Source organism: Schistosoma mansoni, chromosome 6 (genome assembly GCF_000237925.1).
Source record: "Schistosoma mansoni strain Puerto Rico chromosome 6, complete genome".
Lineage (NCBI taxonomy): Eukaryota > Metazoa > Platyhelminthes > Trematoda > Strigeidida > Schistosomatidae > Schistosoma > Schistosoma mansoni.
In genome coordinates this window covers 11,027,273-11,046,804 of record NC_031500.1, presented here as the reverse complement: position 1 = coordinate 11,046,804, position 19,532 = coordinate 11,027,273, and the positions used below count along the sequence as shown (strand labels likewise).

The 19,532-nt window shown below is 34.5% G+C and overlaps 1 protein-coding gene across 1 annotated transcript in view; it reads right to left on the bottom strand.

Moving 5' to 3' along the window:
- Positions 1 to 14,623, bottom strand: part of Smp_135710 (putative forkhead protein/ forkhead protein domain) — a gene marked incomplete at its 3' end in the record, with an annotated part of 43,838 nt that extends 29,215 nt beyond the window's left edge. The window contains exons 1-5 of the mRNA XM_018798240.1: positions 14,307 to 14,623; positions 14,103 to 14,258; positions 10,039 to 10,571; positions 5,210 to 5,664; positions 1,663 to 1,820 (exon numbers count right to left, since the gene is read on the bottom strand). Of these exons, the coding sequence (XP_018653202.1) occupies positions 1,663 to 1,820; positions 5,210 to 5,664; positions 10,039 to 10,571; positions 14,103 to 14,258; positions 14,307 to 14,587 (1,583 nt within the window). The 5' untranslated portion in view covers positions 14,588 to 14,623. The remainder of the gene's footprint in view (positions 1 to 1,662; positions 1,821 to 5,209; positions 5,665 to 10,038; positions 10,572 to 14,102; positions 14,259 to 14,306) is intronic.
- Positions 14,624 to 19,532: the final 4,909 nt, after the last annotated feature.

Here is a 19,532-nt window from a genome sequence, read left to right as displayed (position 1 = left end):
GGCTAACCAATAATTTAATTAAATCAATAGTTATGAGTGAAAGTTGTTTATCACTTAATTACCAACAGCCCTCAACACATTTCTACAAATCTATTCATTATTTCAGTTACACAATATACCATGAATTGGGAAATCTGACGGTGAAGAGATCATCCACTACTAAACACACTTGGACATAGTAATTTCTCTCAAATTTAATTTAATGTAAATGATTTACGAAGTACACATTTATTTGTTCAGCTTTGTTGGGGTACTAATTTCTATGTGAGGGAATGTAGCACTTATTACCCGACTGATCAAACTAAAATAATTCGCTAGTGGGATTCAAACTTGTGACTTAACGTTTATAATCAGTAGACCATTGATTCCTCTATTCTAAAGTGATCTATCAGAACATGGACAGAGCGGTTTAACTCAACTATCCATCCTAAACGAAATGGAAAAAATATGATGAATTCAAACACGTGAATCCATTGTACTTAATAACTAAATATATTGTGAGACCAATGAGCATTTATAATAAAGAAGTGGACAGGTTATGTATTATAAGTGAAGCCATATCTTACCAAATATCATATGCCTACCTCAGTTAAAACTTTTTCACATTCCAGTGACCATTATTTTGTTTTCAACTACTGATTTTTGTATCTAAACACAATCATCTCAGTAGTATAAATACGTGTGAGGTTAACCATCCTTTCTTCATAGTTCAATAAAAATTTGATATCTAGCATTCTCGAGAATTTTTTTCGTTCTTTTAGTGAGTAAGAGGTGCATATAAGAGTGTAGTTTTCACTGAAAGTTTCATTTTAATAATCTAACACTACCCACATATCTTTTATGAACACGCCACTGCAGCCTAACCCAACATTCCAGATAAAAAAACGCAAAGTTACAGCTTAAAATGAAATCCTCAGTAAAAACTATGCTCTTATATGTACCACTCACTTACTAAGTGAACAGAAAATTACCCGAAAATCTTTGCTGTCTGCACACATACTGAACATTGAAAAACGAATGTACTACAAATTCAAAGCCACGTATTTTATCACACATACATGTTAATGGGAATATAAAATAATAATAATAATCTTACCGATCTCCATTGACTGTCGATAAACCGTTTGAATAAGGCAATACTGCACCAGACTCATCCTGGTATTGTTGTTGTTGATCACCAGATGACGATAACATGACTGACGATGGTGATGATGGTGTTGACAACGATGATAATGAATTTGACAAGCACAAAGAATGAGGATGAAGTAAAGATTGTATATTTTGTAAGTGATGATTTGGTTGTTTTAAACAATAATTCGATTGTACAAAAACATATTGAGAAGCTGAAGTATTACTATTGTTACTAATATATGTGTTATTATTTAATGGATTATGTTGACTATTATCATTGAAAAATAATTCACGAGATGTCACAGGAAATGCAGAATTATTAACATCAATAGTATGATTATCGATATTATTCTTGTTATTGATATTATCGCTTAAAACATTCATTTGCTCACCTTTTTTTTCTTGGTATTGTTGTTCTTCATCGTCGACATCACATCATCATCATCATACTGATTTTGATTATTATTACTATCATCATTAACATTATTATTGGCATTATTAGTTTGATTTGAATCAGCTGATGATGATGACTTCGATGACGTTTGACGACGTTTACGAAATGCTTGACTAATTAAACATGTTTCACAGTAAGGGTCTAATTGCCAAAATGCACCTTTACCAGGTTCCGATTGAGAACGTGGTACACGGATAAAATAACGATTTAATGATAAATTATGACGTATTGAATTCTGTATTATCATAAGAAAAGAAAAGAAAACGTGGTTAATTTTAAAGGCTTAAGATAATAATAATAATAATAATAATAATAATAATAATAATAATAACGAACTCATGTTATGAATGCGACGTTAATCGATATATCGAGAAGACTGGTTAATTAAAGTCCTGGTTAACTTCTCGATCTCTTACGTGTCAGTCAGCTACAACGTAGGACCAGGCACCTCATTAACATAACAAGATGAACACCGAATTCACAGAAGTAGTTCATTTAATGGTGGTAACATATAAAAGAATGATTTTATATAAAGATATCGTACAGGAAGAAAAAAAGATATGAAGCAATTTTAATCTTATAGTTTAAGGGAAGACAGAGAGTGTATACACCTACGCCATTGTGATCGATTCTGGGACATGTCACAGAGTCTCCAACCATTGGTTACGATAGTCACGTGGACCCCAACCAAGTAGTCTGCGTCTACCAACATGGCTCAGACTAGAAGTTAGTGACTTCAAGCACTGATGCCACGTTTTAGTTTGGCCGCCCCTAACTCTCTTCCAACCATCCCCAATACCAGTCAGCATTGCGCGTCGTGGTAATCGGTGTCCAGACATACGTAACACGTGGCCAAACTATCTCAGTCGATGAAGATTCACAACCTCATCAACTGATTTACCATCATTCCCCTAATAGCCCGTTTCTAGCCTCACTATCACTTACCCGGTGATCCCAGAAGATTCGAGCAATATTTCTAAGACATCTGTGGTCAAATACTAGAAGCTTATGAGTATCTTCTACTCTTAATGACCACGTTTCGCAGCCGTAAGGCAGAACAGAGCGAACTGCTGAGCAGTATACTCGTCCCTTAATTGATAAACGGATATCTCATCTTCGCCATAAGTGACGTATGTTGGCAAAAGCCAAACGAGCTTTTTGAATCCGTGTTGAGATTTCTTCAGACACCAACCCATTAGGGCTGACCAGACTTTCAAGATAAGTGAAGCTGTCGACGTGTTAGACTACTTCACTTCCTATCCTTAGTTCAGGAGTTGATGCAGGCCAGTCCTGGAGCAACAACGAGTCTGGTTTTACCGAGTTTGCTGCTCACAAGCAATAGTTAAGTATCAGATAGCCAACTTTAGTTTGTAAATATGAATATTTACATATATTTAGTTCACTGGCTAGTGTGGTTCAGTCTATGTGATGCCTATTCGGTCGGGATTTTTAGAGAATCGATCACTTGAGCAAAATTACCAATGCTGCCGTGTCAATAATTATAGTGTATTTTATCATCTTAAGTTGATTGGACCGGTATAACAGTCACCTACGGTATTCAATTATTTGTTTGCATGACCCGGAGGAATACACACTGGATTGATTGGATTCAAGTAGACATTCAGTGACTACATACATTAATTTGAGTAAACGTTGTTACTTCTAATCTAATTCTACTTCAGCTATCACTGTATATCAGGAGACGGAGTGAGTAGACATTATGAACTGTACAAGGAAAGCAGAAATGCGATTTAACTGAACCAATCATTAGAAAAATAGTATTTCGTAAATCTACCAACATTAACAGTTCATCAAATTTATCATCATAGGGTCAAATAACCTCAATAAGAGCAAATAACAAAACCTTCATTTTCTTTCATTGTTAAATACACAGTTGAGACAGATCATGAAATTAATCTTAACTCACCTTTGTGATTTTAACATGAAAATTGTCTAAGATATGGCCAACACTTAGATTTGTTGAAGTCATAGCTATGCAAAAACTTCAACCCACCTGACCCCGCTTCTGTGTGTGTTTCAAAATAACTTTTACTTACACGCTAAACAAACCCTTGATAATATTGATTTCTTATCTAAAGTGTAGGGTAATTCATATTGTTTTTCTCTTATCTTTCAATTTTTCTATTTTGACCTCTTACTTTTTTCATATATCAAATGTTCTAATAAGTAAATGTGTGATCCGATTATTATTATTATTACTATTATTATTATTATTCGAAATATATTGCATCAATATTCATTACATAGTTTTAGTGAACTTCATCTATTCATTGTATTATCTAAACTAAGAATAGACCACTAGATTAAAAAATATTGAATAATTTTGCGAATTGCTCTTATCAGTGATGGTCACAGTGTATATTAAATAAGCATGACATTGGAGATAAGTCATTATTTTGTAAAGATAGATAGATGGTAGCTAGCAGTAGAATCCAGGACACATGTTTAGTACCATCTGGGACTTTTCAGTTCGATGTACCTGGATGTCAGAGTTGATTTAAACTCCAGGGTTCGAACCTAGTACCTTTCGCTCCAAACAGCATTACGTTATCGAGGCAATCAGCACAGGATGCACATATACCAAAAGAGTCTGGTTAATTGTAGTCCTAAACATCAATGGGAAGATCCAAACATATATATATATATATATATATATATATATATATATTCGAATTTCCAAATCAATACATTTGAACCATCAATGAATTGCTAAATCTGAGGAGAGGTTTTTCCAAGATATGAAAAGTGTAGAGTATACGACCAAGACATACTTTACTGTATGAAGATTTACACCACTCAAATGATTTGTTCTCCATCAGATATAATTTAACACGCAGCGCCTTAACGTTATTTGCATGATGACTACATTTTGTGTTAGTAATATTTTGAAGATACTTATAGTTGAATACCTCTATTTTGTATAAATCTTTTCTATTTTATGACTTTATTGCAGAGTAAGGTAACGGAAATCTTTGGATAAGCAGTTGCATATTTCAACAGTACAGTCAGTGAATTATGTTTTCACACATACTGAATGCGGGCTTCTAGAATAAGATAAAGAGTGAATGGATATAGAGTGACGTGAATGATTCTGAGACAGATCATCCAAAATTTTCAACCATTGGTTAAAATAATCGTGCAGTTCTCCAATGAAGTAGCCTGTATCAACAAATACGACTTAAACCAACATTCAATGATCTCATGAGGGTCCATATTTTTCTTCCAACCCATTCACATACACTAAACAATATCGACACTCCAGATAGGCTCTGGTTAAGGATACATTATACATGGTACAACCAAATCAATCAATAAAGTATTACAGCCTCATCAACCAATTTCTATTTTTGCTTAGTACCCTATGCCTAAACTTAACATTGCTCACTCAGTCGTTCCAGGATGCACAAACGAAGCCAAGTTTGGTCGCCCCTAATTATGTGTTTAAAAAATACGTTAGTGAAATAAACGTCACCTTTACGTGAAAAAAAATAATGATAATAAATGACAGACAAACCAAAGCAATGATGTTTCAACATCATGCATGTTTGTAGTAAGAGAAGACAAACAAATACAGAAATAATAAACTGATTTCAAGTCGCCTACCTGCCAACCTTTTTCATGTGGTTTATAATATGGAAATGTTTTTGAAATATGAGCGTAGATATCAGCTAAAGTTAGACGTTGATTAGGCGCCGATGCGATAGCTTGAATAATTAATTGAGCATAAGAATAAGGCGGTTTACGGAACGTTGAGCCTCGATCAATTGCGGTTGTTGAAGCTAAATTTGCAGCTAACTTATTAATAGTTGATTCGTTTTCTTGAGTACTACAAGTATTATTATTATTACCATCGTCATTACGATGATCATTACAATATGTTGTGATATCCTGGTGTACTGCGACTACACTTGAATCGACAGTGTCATCTAAATCGTCCACCGTCAAGGTGTTTTGTTCAATGATATCGGATTTTTTAAATTGAGATTCTGGAGAGTTAGATGATAATACGAAGGGGTTCTTCATTAAATCTGATAAGCCATGGTCGAACGTAGAACAATCTGTAAATAATGATAAATAGGAATTTTTTCCAGAAAAAACCAGACAAAATTCACATCAATACATAATTGTTATCAAAAGTTTGTTGTGAGGAGTATTGAATCTAAAGTTTCACATTACGACTGACTTTTGTTAGATAACCATTGAAAAGTAGGAAGTAATGGATATCTGTTTCGTTATGACATAGGACTTGTCAGTGGTGTTTATTCACCATTCCACATCCGGGAATCCAGTCCAGGACCTTTAGCCTCGCGCTCGAACGCTTAACCCTCAGACTATAGTCGGCCGTCCAATGCTTTAATGTTTTCAATGGCGGTTTAGCTAAGTTTGTAATCCAAAGTATGGAAGTGTACTTGTGTACAAATTAGGTTAAAGCTTTAAGAAATAAGCTTATTCAAATGATAATCACTAAAAATTACGTAATATAAAATGAATGAATGGCCAGCTTACAGTAGGTATATGGTCAAGAAGAAGAAAGAAGCAAGTGGTAAAAAGAAGTAGTTTTGTGTGTTAGGTTTGCTCTAGTTAACGAAGGGATAAAGAGATATTACAAACTAATTTTCGAACACAAAGAACTAGGTTCGTTAGCATGAATCTGAACATGTTATAGACGAAAGTGGAACTCTTCCATGAACCTTTTATGTGTCAATTTGTGATAACCATATATTACTAAAGAGTATTATTAAAATGAATATATCTCTATATACATCAATGAGTGATCTTATTTAAACAGCTGCTGAAAAATAGAAAACACTAGATAGGTATTTCGTCATGGTATGGGATTTCTCAGAGGTGCGTGTCTATCACTCCACCAGGGATAGAACTCCCATAAACACCCTGCACTGGAAGTTATCATGTGGTCACCGATGGCCGATTTCAAATGATAGTTGCCCGAGCTCTAATGAGAAGCCGTAACTATTGGTGTTTAACTAGAAGGGTTATGAGGCATTCAGCCATCGATAACACTAGGAGATAACTGAGGAATATCTCAAACTATTTGAAAATAAACATTTTAAGTGTTAGCAGCTGCATTAGTGGTCTAAAGGTTAGGTGCTAGTTGTAATACCTGAAAGACCCTAGGTTTGACTTCTAGCGAGGTCATGTATGGATTGAAGAATGTTCTTATACTAGGTCGAAATAGCTATTCAATGTCTTTTGATTCCCAATGGTGGTCTGATTAAAGTCAGTTCGTGATCTAAATAAAATCTAACAACTTCCAGTGAAATGAGACAAATCAGGCTTTGATTATGAAGGCTGACAAGTATTAGTTTATTATTTCAAGTCCATTTATTGTAAACAATCATACTATTATCCATGCTAAAACATACATAAACTCAGATATAAAATAGAAGTAATAGTATTGGTAATGGTAGTAGTAGTAGTAGTAGTAGTAAGCAAAAAGAATATTATAAATATACCTAAGTGATTTAGACAAACATAAACACTCATTTTATTTTCCATTACCAGTTAATAATCTTATCTAGGCAAAAGTATGCTTTTTGTTTGTTTTTATTAGGTAAGAAAAAAAACAAACAAACAAAAACAAGGGCATATAAAGTACGTTAATGTCTAACCTAAAATAGAAAAAAAATATCTTAAGGACACTAGTCTTACAGTTTATAAGCAAGACATATGGATATAAATATACTACTAAGCAAAATGTGTTGCCTTTCTTTTTTTTTCCTACACGATATTCAATCCAAAAACGATTGAAGAGTAACAGATCACAAAATAAATCTTAACTAATATAATAGAAAAAAAATCCCAAATAAAATCTAAAGTACATGTGGCATGTGTTTAGATGATTAAAAATCCCTACAGTTAATTAGTTTGTTTGGTTAGTCATAGTAGAAGTGAATTAGAATTAAGAATATTCACTGATCATAATATATATTTATTTCCTACTGACCTTTTGATATAGATAACAGAACAATATATGTATATTACTACTTAGCAGAATTGAATATTTATTTATAATAGGAGGAAATGGCCGTCCAGTGCTTCCAGGTTTTCCATAGTGGTCTAGCTTCAATTGACTCATGATTTCAACTATATATTTATTTACTTGAACACATAAATATTGGTACAAGGGGGCACCAAATATATATGCGCCACACAAAAAAACTCATTTCCTTTAATTGTGTGAGGGCTATGATACTGTCCGGGTGCCCAGACCGAAGCAGGTGGTTTTCTTCGGGGCTACACCCGGAGCCTTTGACCTAAGGGAGATGCAGTCCCATGGTAGCCAGTGACCAACGATTGATTCATACTCCATTTGTTCCTTTAGGATACTTGAGCCCATGTGCACCATTGGTTTGGAATCAGGGTTTTCCAACTCCCCTTGATGAACTTTCGGTGTCCACCAACCCGGTTAAAGCGCCGGACATTCGCTTTTCGTCCTCTCAATTTCATAAACAACACCCCCACCACGAGAAGGCAGTGAGTAGGGCTTCCTTGACAGAGGCTGTATACGCGTGGCCATATGAGAGCATTTCGAGAGGGAGAGCTCACTCTCCCCACTCTCGGCCATACCAGGGCATTTGGTTCTAATCGCCCAAGGAACATTAGTAGCCTCAAAAGTGCAGGTACACCTTGCTGACAAGTACCAACTAGAACAAAATTTAAGTTTAGGGTTTTCGGCTACCTGCAACAACCTAATATCTCAACATAGTACATTCGACTTCGAGTCACTTTTAACTAATGAACACATTACAACTTAACCGATAGAACTTGATCAACATTAAAAGACTAGATAAACATAACCTTGGTCCCTACTACTCAGTGATTAATCAGTTGTTGAGATTTTATCAACTATTAGTTCGCCAAAATGTTTACTCACCATTGATCTAACTTATAGTTGAAGGTTTGAAAAATATCAAATATTCCCAAATGTTAACTTAGGGTGCCTAGAAGAGTTGCAAGTTTCATAAATGTTATCTGGTTACACATAAAGATAAGTATCTTTGAGATGTCATTACAGTGTTAAGTAATTTACACAGGATTGAAAAAAAACTTAGTTATGGTATAGTCAGACAAAAGTAGGGAACATTTCATGAACACCCCTTGTTTTGATAACTGGAGAATTTATTGTAGTTCTATACGAGACCATGAAGAATCAGGAACAGAGATGTGATCCTGACTGGTTAGACAGTTTTTTTAAAAGTCAAAGACAAACTTAAAATCTTGATATATAGTCAGAAAATACCACTACAACCTTTTGCATTTGTGGTACGAGATAACTCATAAACTGGGACTGAATAATCAAATGTATATTCATCCATTAGGCTTTGTGAAAATTGTATTATGATACTATTCAGTCGACAAAATGAAGCATACACAGCCAAGTTTGAATCCGCGATAGTGTTTAAATAACAAAGCAAGAACATTTATAAGATGTGTTTGGAAGAATATAATTTATAGAGAGTAATGTATATAGTCTAAAGGATCATAAGATAATAAATGGCATATCAACCTGTACTTATTACTAACTACCCGTGGAAGTTCAACTTTCTATTTTACACCGACTTGTAATGGGAGTTTTTTCTAAATGAAAATTTAAAAGCACTAACTATACATTCGAACTCATCATTTGTGCAAACATTCATAGTTTTAAAAACATTAATGTTTTCAATTGAAATATTTCATATTTCTTACTCCATTTCAATTAATTGTCTGTAAATGTTGAGAGCTTTAGAAAACTGGATTGAGTAAATAGTAGATACTTTCAAAGATTGTCATTAGAAGTGAGGTATAACATAATTAAGAATAAATCTTATGGCAAATAAAATGAATTTTAATAGACCTGTTGTAGTTTGATTACATATATATATAAATGGAACTCGAAAATATTTGCTACTCGCCTAGTTAAATATTTTCAAAAGTACAAATGACAAATAAAAGTAAGTTGTATTCGTGGATGGTGTATTTACTAAAGGACAAACGATGAAGGGCAGAGGTGATGTGAAACAGTAGAGAGATGGGGAATCAAGATAGAAAAGAACAAGAGTGAAATTATTGATGCAGATAGTAGTAGAAAAATAAAAGAAAGAAGATGAAAAGTTGTGGGAACATGAAATAAGAAATGTGGAGTATTAAGGTGTTTATTGTTCAGACTACGCTCCCCCATGAGGGGTAGCGAGCGTAACTAAGTGAGTAATTTGAGAGAGTATGTGGGAGTACCATTGTGACATATTTGGAATCATACTAGTCACCAATAATAGATAACGGACGTTATCAAGTACACTTATGTAGTTTCTCCATAAAAAGGTTATGAGGCAACAATATGTTAATTTCGAAACTAGAACACTATCATAATATGAACATTTTTGAGCCAATTATTTTCAATAGTGAAATCAAAAGCAAATTGTAAAGCTTACTGTGTTCAGTTGATCTGGAGTCATATAGTTGATGAGAAGGAAAATTCACTAAGTTAGATAATGTTAGAGTACTACTTTTGTGTGCATTCAACTGGGATAGCTGTGCAAGTGAATTAAAAGCAAACAATCTTGCGATATGATTCATTTTAGTTGTAACATCTGAATTTTCACTTTGAAACAGTGATTCACCATCGATATTTAAGGATTTAGGTTGATTATCATTTTGAATAAGATTCTGAAGGACTGTTGTAGCTGCTCTGATGGCTGGAATATTAAAATGTTGATCTGTTTGTACAAATAATGGTTCAACTGGTAATAAAGCACAGTTTGAGGTGGCTGAACCCTGAAGACTATTAAGGGATAGATCCGAAATAGTATTCTGATTATCAATTTTTAAGTTGTTACATGAAACATCATGTCTTTCTTCGGGAGTATTTCGACAATTTTCTGACTCAAAGCAAAATGAAGAATGGGAATTTTCTTCAAATCCTTTGGATTTTAGAATTGGTGAAATGACTGGATCTGTCATATTTCTGCAAAACAGGAGTGTAAGTATATGAAAATATAACAAGTTACACAAGCATCTTTTAAAATAAGGCTACTGGAAGTTTAGTATGAATGACATTTTATAAGAAATTAAATCTGAAATAAGAAGCAGTGTAAAGTTGCTTTCATAGTGGCTGGGTGAACACACTTAAATTGTTACTCATCAGATTTTACCTTGCTGCGTTTATGTGTTTCTATAGAATAGCACTAAACTTAAGGTAAGCATGTAGGTATTTAAGAGCGTCATAATTTACTAAGAAACTGACAAACACTTTGTGACTATCGAAACCAACAGCGTAAGTACATTACGTCGAACCCAAAAACAACCCTGTAGTTAAAAAATAAGCTTGTAAACTATAATGCAGACTACAAATAATATGAGAACGTCATCGGTTTTTATCCTTAACAAACATAAGCAATTCAAATCAATAATTAAATAGTAGGTTTCAGTTCACGTTTGTCATATAAGGGCTAGGAGATGATAGTGGTTTTTAGAAATAAAGCATGATTTAGTTCAAACGTACAACCAGGTTATCGAGTGCAGAATGCTCATACCACCGAGTTACTTCCAAGAAGTACTAACTGGTTACCTACTTTAAAGTAAGAATAAGGTTTGAGGCCGAGTCGATGATTGAAATCAGGTACCAAGATGAACAAGCTGCAATCACGTTGATATTTGATATTCACCAATCATATAAGTGACCAATTCTATCCACAAAACGATTCGAAAAAAGAGAAATACCTTAGTCCGCCGCCATTTACAATGTACATATAACAAAAATACGCACAAAACTACTTTGAAAGCAACTATTGTAAGCCATATGAAAATTCAACAAATCAGATTATTATTATTATAGAGGTTTCCGGTGGTTCGATGAGACGAAGTTTGCAATTGTTAAAGTTAATGAATAAAATGGTAATCGACAAATGGATGTGGTGATACGATATGGCCGAGTGATGGTTGCACATGAGACCAATTTATTGACTGAAGTCCCCGAATGATTAGAAAAAAGGAAAAGGCTACTAGCTAGATGAATAGGCTTTTTATTTAGTAATATAGCATGGTTGTATGAAAAATACAGACACAATATAAATATGAAATGTCGTAAGCGACTGGAAGAAGTTAGCTTCTAGGTTACGAACCTTCCAGTAAATTAATGCCTGACTGTTAGGTCTAGCTTTTAGGGGAATTGTATTATAGATACATTTAGAGAATGGGATAATTGAACAACAATATCTAGTTAAAAAGAAGGCTAGTGGAAAAAATGAGTAGGTTGGAAAACCATTTGTTTTTGGATCAAATACAGAAATAGAAAGTCGTCCCAACAGACTGCTCACTGGGGTTAATAGTTTCAGTTTATCAGAAATGACAATAACACCCTATAGGAATCTGTTTGAGTAATTTGGCTGCCGAAAATCGTAGATATTTGACATTCCGCAAACGTATGAAAATTAAATAGATTCTGTGCTGATGGTTTAAAGTAACAAAATCTCGACACTTTACTTGGGTTCAGTAATACAGACATACTTGTCAGTATTCTAGAGTGAAGATTTATACGACTTCAGGGTGATTTTTGACTTCATCAATCGAAAAGTCTTTCACCGGTACCGAGCTTTGGATAGAGAGTGCTATAACAATGTGTCATACTACCAAAGACACTTTATTCAAGCTCATATAGCCTTATAGAAGTTTATGGAGAATTGCTTTTTGAAGTGATGATGTGGAGCATTTATCTAGAGTAATTGCCATCAATACTTTTGCTTAACTTTGTTATACACATGTTTCAATGTTTCTCCGGTCGATTAAATACTTGAAAATCCATTGATATATCTAAATTAAACGACAAGGTCCTGAAAAACAAAGATACTGACACATCTACAAATCTTTGGAAAACAAAATGAACTTTGGGGTGTTAGGTATAAATTTTGCGTTTTAGAAATGGAAGATGTTAACCTCCGTTTTGCACTGACAGCTAGCTTAGGAGTAAAGAACAAAGTGATTAGGTATAAGTAAGATTTTACTTATTTGGGTTTGTTACATCGGCAACACAATGATCTCCGAAGAAATCTTTACATGTGTACGGAAGATTTGTTCGTAATCGCTTGTCTATAGTATTAGTGAGATCAGCGGGATACGCGACTGTCTATCACAAGGCTTTTTTTCTGTTATGAGAAAGATCGGTATTAACACATGAATACATTTATTATTACTACAATTGGAGGAATTTATGAAAAAGAACATCGTCCTAAAATTAAATGGTTGTGGAAAGCTGATAATTCCATATTCTATTAAAATATATTTTGTTGAATTACGTTTTAGTACACAAGGAACTAGCAGTGGATAGAACTAGATAAATTTTGAAGAAACATGAATAAACTCAGCCTTAATCTATGAAGTCGTGTTAATTTGGTCTTTATTTACGTCTGATTTTAAGGATTATTGTCAAGTGAGCGAACACTCTTAATTCTCACACTAGTGGTCCACGTTTTCATCTGCTTCCCTCACATTTTTTTGATATTACTTCATTAACTACGATACGTATTGAATAGTGGATATGTTTACATACCGAGTACCTAATTTGTCACAGATCCTTATGTCTAACGTTATTATTATTTTTATTTGCATAGGTCCCCAAGTCGCACATCTAAAGTCTAATAAAATCCTCTATAGGACCTGTGGGTTAAAAGTGGCTGTGGACAAATCTTGAGTAAAAGTAGTGAATAATAATTCTTGATCGGTTCATGATCTCGATTAATAATGCTTTATTAAATAGTATTGCTAATAAAAACTTACTGAGTCCCCAAATCATACTCTTTTATAGACAGGAATTTGAACAAATAGAAAGTGAAACTCCAAGGACAAAACAACACGTCTGTATTTTAAGTAGTGAAAACTTTAGCTCAAGCATGACATGTACGGATTCCTAGAAAAGGGAAACCGAGGATAGATATAACATTTGTACAAAATATAAATAACCACATACTACTTGTGATCAAATTTCCACAACTTGAGTAATTTTTCAGCAATCTACAAATACACAGTCGGACTTGATGATACTTCTGAATATAAAGTTGTTTGGATTGGTATGCGAAAGTTAAACTATGAATTAGTGTTAGGTGATTATAACATGCTAGGATTTTTCATGGATTATTTTACATTCTGAGGAAAACACGCCAGATGGCCAAGAAATTGTTATGGTTCAGCCTGGCATGCATGCTAAGCTCAAACACAGTATTTACGTATACCACTTAAACTCAAAGAAGAATTTGTCGTGAACTTAGATGCGCACTTAAAGTTTATCTAGTGGCAAGATTGATTTGGAGGAACAAGTGAAAAGACTGATATGTTTTTACACATTTTAACGAATTATCACTGAAAAAGTTGGGCAATTTAAGCTTATGAATCTAGAAAGCAAACTATTCGATGTGCATTATTCATAGAGGATACGAAAGATTTTAGAGAACACTGTTGCTTGAAAAAATTATGTATGTACATAGGCTACTGGGAATTTACTCACCTATTGTTTTGATCAGTACTCAATGTAGGCTCGCCACGATTGGTGTGATCGAGTGAAGATCTCCAAGATGCCCGCTTTTTAGGATGGCAAAATGGTTCCAGCTCGACTACTTCTACGATGATCACGATGTTGGTACTCGGAAACCTTAGTTTACACCTAAATTATGATAAATAAATAATTATTCTGACTATTGGTACTGATTACCCATCAGCTAAAAGAACAAAATCCGGCTTCCCAACGTGAAAGGATCCGTCTATGAAAATTCCATTTTTGCTAAGACATCTAAGATATATATCCTTGTTTTTTCTGTGTATTTCTAGATGTTTGCGCGATACACATTCAGAATCGTCAAGACATACATCAACAGGGATATGGCTTTTACGACCGACTATAACTACTGATTTGTCAGAAACAACTGTGCATGAAGGGCCTGTTATTTTGGTAGAAAGTCTTTTGTTGTCGATCATAAGTCTACGATCTGGCATCCAAGCACTTCAATAACAAACCCATTACTTTTGAAAATCACCAATATGCTATAGGTCATTAAGTTTTGTGCGCAGGCAGCTTAAACAAACTCCGTGTCAAAGCTCTTCAAGGAAATGCCTACACCCAAAAACAGACAACTACTACTGCTTGCAACCCTCAAGTGTGTTAATTTCGCCAAATACGTGAATATATTGGTGTTTTTGTTACGATGAATCATATAATTATAGGATGCAGAAAATGAGTCATCATGTAGTAACTGATTTATGTACTAAAAGACTGACTCAACGAAGTGTAGTGAAAATAGTTACATTTTTCAGACTTTTAGAGCTTTTATCTGGGCCAACGGAAACCCACGCTTTCTTATATCATTTTCTCTTAAAGATTCATGTCGTACTAATGTTAATTCTGATGATAAAACTTTTTCAGATGAAGCTATACGTTAGGTACAAAAAAAACATCTATAGTTTGAAATGAAAATCTCTGGGACTAACATCAGATAAGCGGGACAAAAAATCGTTTTGTCACTAAAGTACAGCCAAATGACTGGTGGGAAATGTGACCACTGAGTGTGCTCCTACATGCTGGAGATAAGTGATCATCAACTTCATTTTAAAAAGGATCAAAGTCATCTGCAAAATAACTGTGGGGCATTAAATGTAACTACACTTGCGTTAAAAGGACCGGCCTCCCTCCTATTTCTGAGATTGTTTAAAACCATCGGGACTGACTCTTGAGGAACAGGTTATTTTTCGTCCAAGGCGTGAATACATTTATGGAGACAGGCACGACAAATGTATTTCGTAAGTAGTTTTTGATATTATTTGCATTTAATTGTTGCTTTTCATAGCTTGTACATTTACCACTAATGATTGTCAAAGCTGCTGAAGGGCATGACGTTGAACTCTCTTCCATTTTGAATCGCTCATAGCATGACACACTCTGTTAGCCGCTCGTAAATCAATTGTGACACACACGTCTCTCTTTCTCAATTTCCTGTGGTTATGATAGCTGAACTATAAAATATCTGTTATCTTAATTTATAGGCTACGGCCATATTTCTATTATATACTACATCTGGCTATATCTCTGGGATTACAACAACCCTATGGGAATTATTAATTACCTATAATTGTGGATTATGGTACCAAATGCAACTCAAACACGCCATGGACTACGGACTTAAGTTACGTCATGTAACTATCCTTTGTGTTTATAAATTACAATTGATATATTATAACGTCAACTTTTGGACATAATAACTTAATTGTCATTTTTGAGTTCATATAATTTTTGGTCCACCACACATAGAACAAATCTTCACTCTATGTCAAATGTTAGGGGCTAGCTACGACTGTAGCTGTTTGACAAATTCTTCTTCACATCATTTCGAGCTCTATTTTGATCGAATGAATGAGACTGTGCCCTAGGACTGTCTAACGAGGAAGGATGTCTGAGATTCTCCTCTACATTTAAGAGGTTTCCTACACAAATGCCTAAAACACAGTGAGGTCATACAATCACCTCTTTACGTTGTTTTTTCACATACTGGTGTTGTGCATGTCTACTTATTTTCGTCATTCCTATTCGTCCTTACTATTCTCGAAATTATGTGTGTAAAAAGATAGGTGGTTGACACATGTAACAACCCAGAGATGCTCGTATAATATAACTAGTTAACATATATTACCTTACCGGAAATCAGTGAACGGCTGTGAAATGAACCAGACAAATGTTTCTATCAGAATCGCCATCAGGTTATCAATCATACTACCCCTAGTTTTGAGCCTTTGAATGTCGATCTTGGTCTCAGTAGATACTTAAGATTTTTACAAATCATCCTTTTGCTTCATCTGAATTTGTGACAGTCCAACTGCAGAGGCTCAAAGTTATGGTGAGCTGTCTGAACCCAAACCTTCACTGACTAAAATACACATGTATATGTTAAGTCTACCTTAATGTGGAACTCTATAAGGAGTGTGGGTTAATACTCAACGTTGTCACGTCAACTCATTGTCTCGCGAACCGGAATAGTGGTCATGTTTACGTTAATGTAGTCATTTAATCAGCCATACTATGGTGTAAATTTTATTCAAGAACTAGATTAAGCCATGAGTTTTGATGTGGCTGTGATTTTTATTCATCATGTCTGGTTGGGTTACGCCGGACGTGATTGCATACTGGAGTGATATCGCAGATCATAGAAAGCTTAATAAAAGCCATCGTCTTTTTAAAGCAGACTGTCAGTAAATGGTACTACTGGAGAAAGGTTTGTTGTACTGTGAATTATATTTTGATGCATGAACTACTGTTGTCTTCAGTCTGGAAATAATGTTGTTTTTCCTCTGTCAGGTAAGCCTTACTGGACTATAGTTCGTTTATCTGTGTTTGTATGCTTGAATATCCATAGTTAACTACTTTAAATAAAATTTCTGTTTAAATGAAACAATAATTTCGACACCCGTTTAGTTTAGTATGCTTGGTTATCTTATTCATTTAGTCGATTTAATTGTAATGCTTGAAGGAAGTAATGAAGTAGAGCAGTTTAGTAAGTAAAACTCCCCAATCTTTCAGTTCCTATAGTGTGCTTAAGCACTAAAACAAGAAAAAGATCAGTGTGATATTTGTATACATTACAGTGTAACCAGATCCCTGAAGCTGGATTTGAGAGCTCAGAACTTGTCCGGTACATGAGGATATGATGTTGATGTATCATATTTGTTGTATTCTCACTAGTCTAAAAATATCACCAATTCATTTCGTTTGTAAATTACGTATAAGGTAGTATTAATATGGACGCATTGTAATAACTTAGTCTTTAATAAAAGCGACAGAGAAACTGCAGCGAATCCCACATCAGCCTGCTCTAAATGAGTAAATTGATGTAAACCAGTCTACTTTCCAATAAAAAGTACTTTGGATGCTCTGATTGTCATGCATTATAAAGTAGTGTCAGTTTTGAAAAAAAATGATAAGTATGTTTGGTTTTCGTTTGTAAACTGTACGTCTGGCCCTGACCATATTTCAAGATCACTGCTATTAACCGACTTCCCCAGAGCTAACATCAACAGCTGGATAACCAAGTGTCTGTGTTTTTACTTCCCAGGAAAACAGTAATATTCAGTTCCGAAGGAGGAGTATTGTTCGCCTCGGTTAAATGCAGCTGATTGTGAACTAACATTAGGAATCTTTTTAATAACCGGAAGTCTTAGTTTGTCGGACACTAACTTTCATTGCACATCATTCCGTAGAAAGAGAAGCAAATGTACTAGAACACGTAAACTGGAGTAAAAGAATAAAAGCTGTAAAATACGGTATTAAGCATATACTACGGTTTGCACAAGTTGTATTAACTGGCTTACTCGTTAACTCATATTCATGGATATGTTAGTAAATCACAGTTATGTAACTTCTTCTCAGATTAAAAACATGTAGCTTGTTCACTGTGTTACGGGAGAACTGAAGACATTTGGCTGATTAAAACCTTTTTACTGTACATCAATTTTACTGTGCTTTTGGATGTGTTTGTTTTACTTAAACTTTGGACTTGTTTGTTTATATCATTCTTTTCGGACATTTTGGTTTCTTTTGTCATTTGTTTGGTATTTGGGAGTTTTTGCTCCGAGAACCTACAAAATTGAAGGTTTGTTTTGCAATTGTTATAATTATTGTTGTTAGAACGACTCTGGTAGATTATTTGTGAATTGCGAATAAACTTGGTATCTAATTTGGAGTTTTGGTTCTCTTGCCTACTTGGGTTCGTGATTTGCGAATATCGACGGCCAGTACTTCAATAGTTGGAACGGGCAAAAACTCATAATTGGACGTAACACACTGAACCTTTCCACATTTTTGACTACAGCTAGTACTATTTGTTTATTTAGAATGAGACAGGAGTGAGCCCTCACAGATCTTACGTTTGACAATTTTATATTTCAAACTATTGGTGAATCAAACGGTAATGGTCTTTCCCAAATTATCTTTGGCATTTTTATTAATTTGCTCAGGGTTACTTCCAGTTTTTATCATGGGCATAACGACTTGCAACTGACTATTATTTAATCTCCTGAATTATACACCATTTTTCAAATACTTTTCATAGCAAGGATGGTTGTGGATCATCTTAGATGAAACTATCGTGTGACGGTTGAGATCATAGTGCCGAAAAAATATAACTTTGCAGACGGTAACCTTTGACCTATAAAAGAGTAGGCATAATAACAGTCATTTACCCTTTTACTTTCTGACCATGGACCCCCGGCTTACTTTTATAGCCAAATCAACAGACATGGACGACATACTGGTAGCGGATTTCCAACTTCCCAATGTTAAGACTGCTTTGATGCACGATGTAATGTGTCTAACTCATTTAGCAAAGTTATATGGTATATTTTTTAATATCAAGCCTGCTGTAATAGATCGATAGCATCTCTCACTTGGTCCCAGGTTGTGAAGTGCCTGGATCTCATAATCCTTTAAAAAATATCACTGGTATCCACTACAACTGGGCACTCAGTACTAGTTTGACTCGTTGATGGGATTGGGTTATCCATTAAATTAAAGAAAATAACAAACTGGAGATCGTTTACCGTCACTGCTCTGGACAATATCATAAATAACGGTTAAGAACGAACATGCAGACTGTTAGAGAATCTCAGGCGGAAGCAACATAAAAGGACCCAACTGTAGATTCCGCCATCTGCAAATTTATACTCAAATTAAAACGGCTTGACATTTTATAAAACAAAAAAAGAGCGAGCTTGCCTGAAGGAATACACTGACATTAGTAGCTGCGGCAAAAACCGAGAAAACATAGCAGGAAAAAAATCGGCAAAGGCACTTGGGATATGACTTAAATTGCTGAATTTCATCTCACTAAAACATTAAACTATGCAGCTACACCAAAAATCAGCGAAAAAATAGAATGATACAAGCCGACAGCCAGTA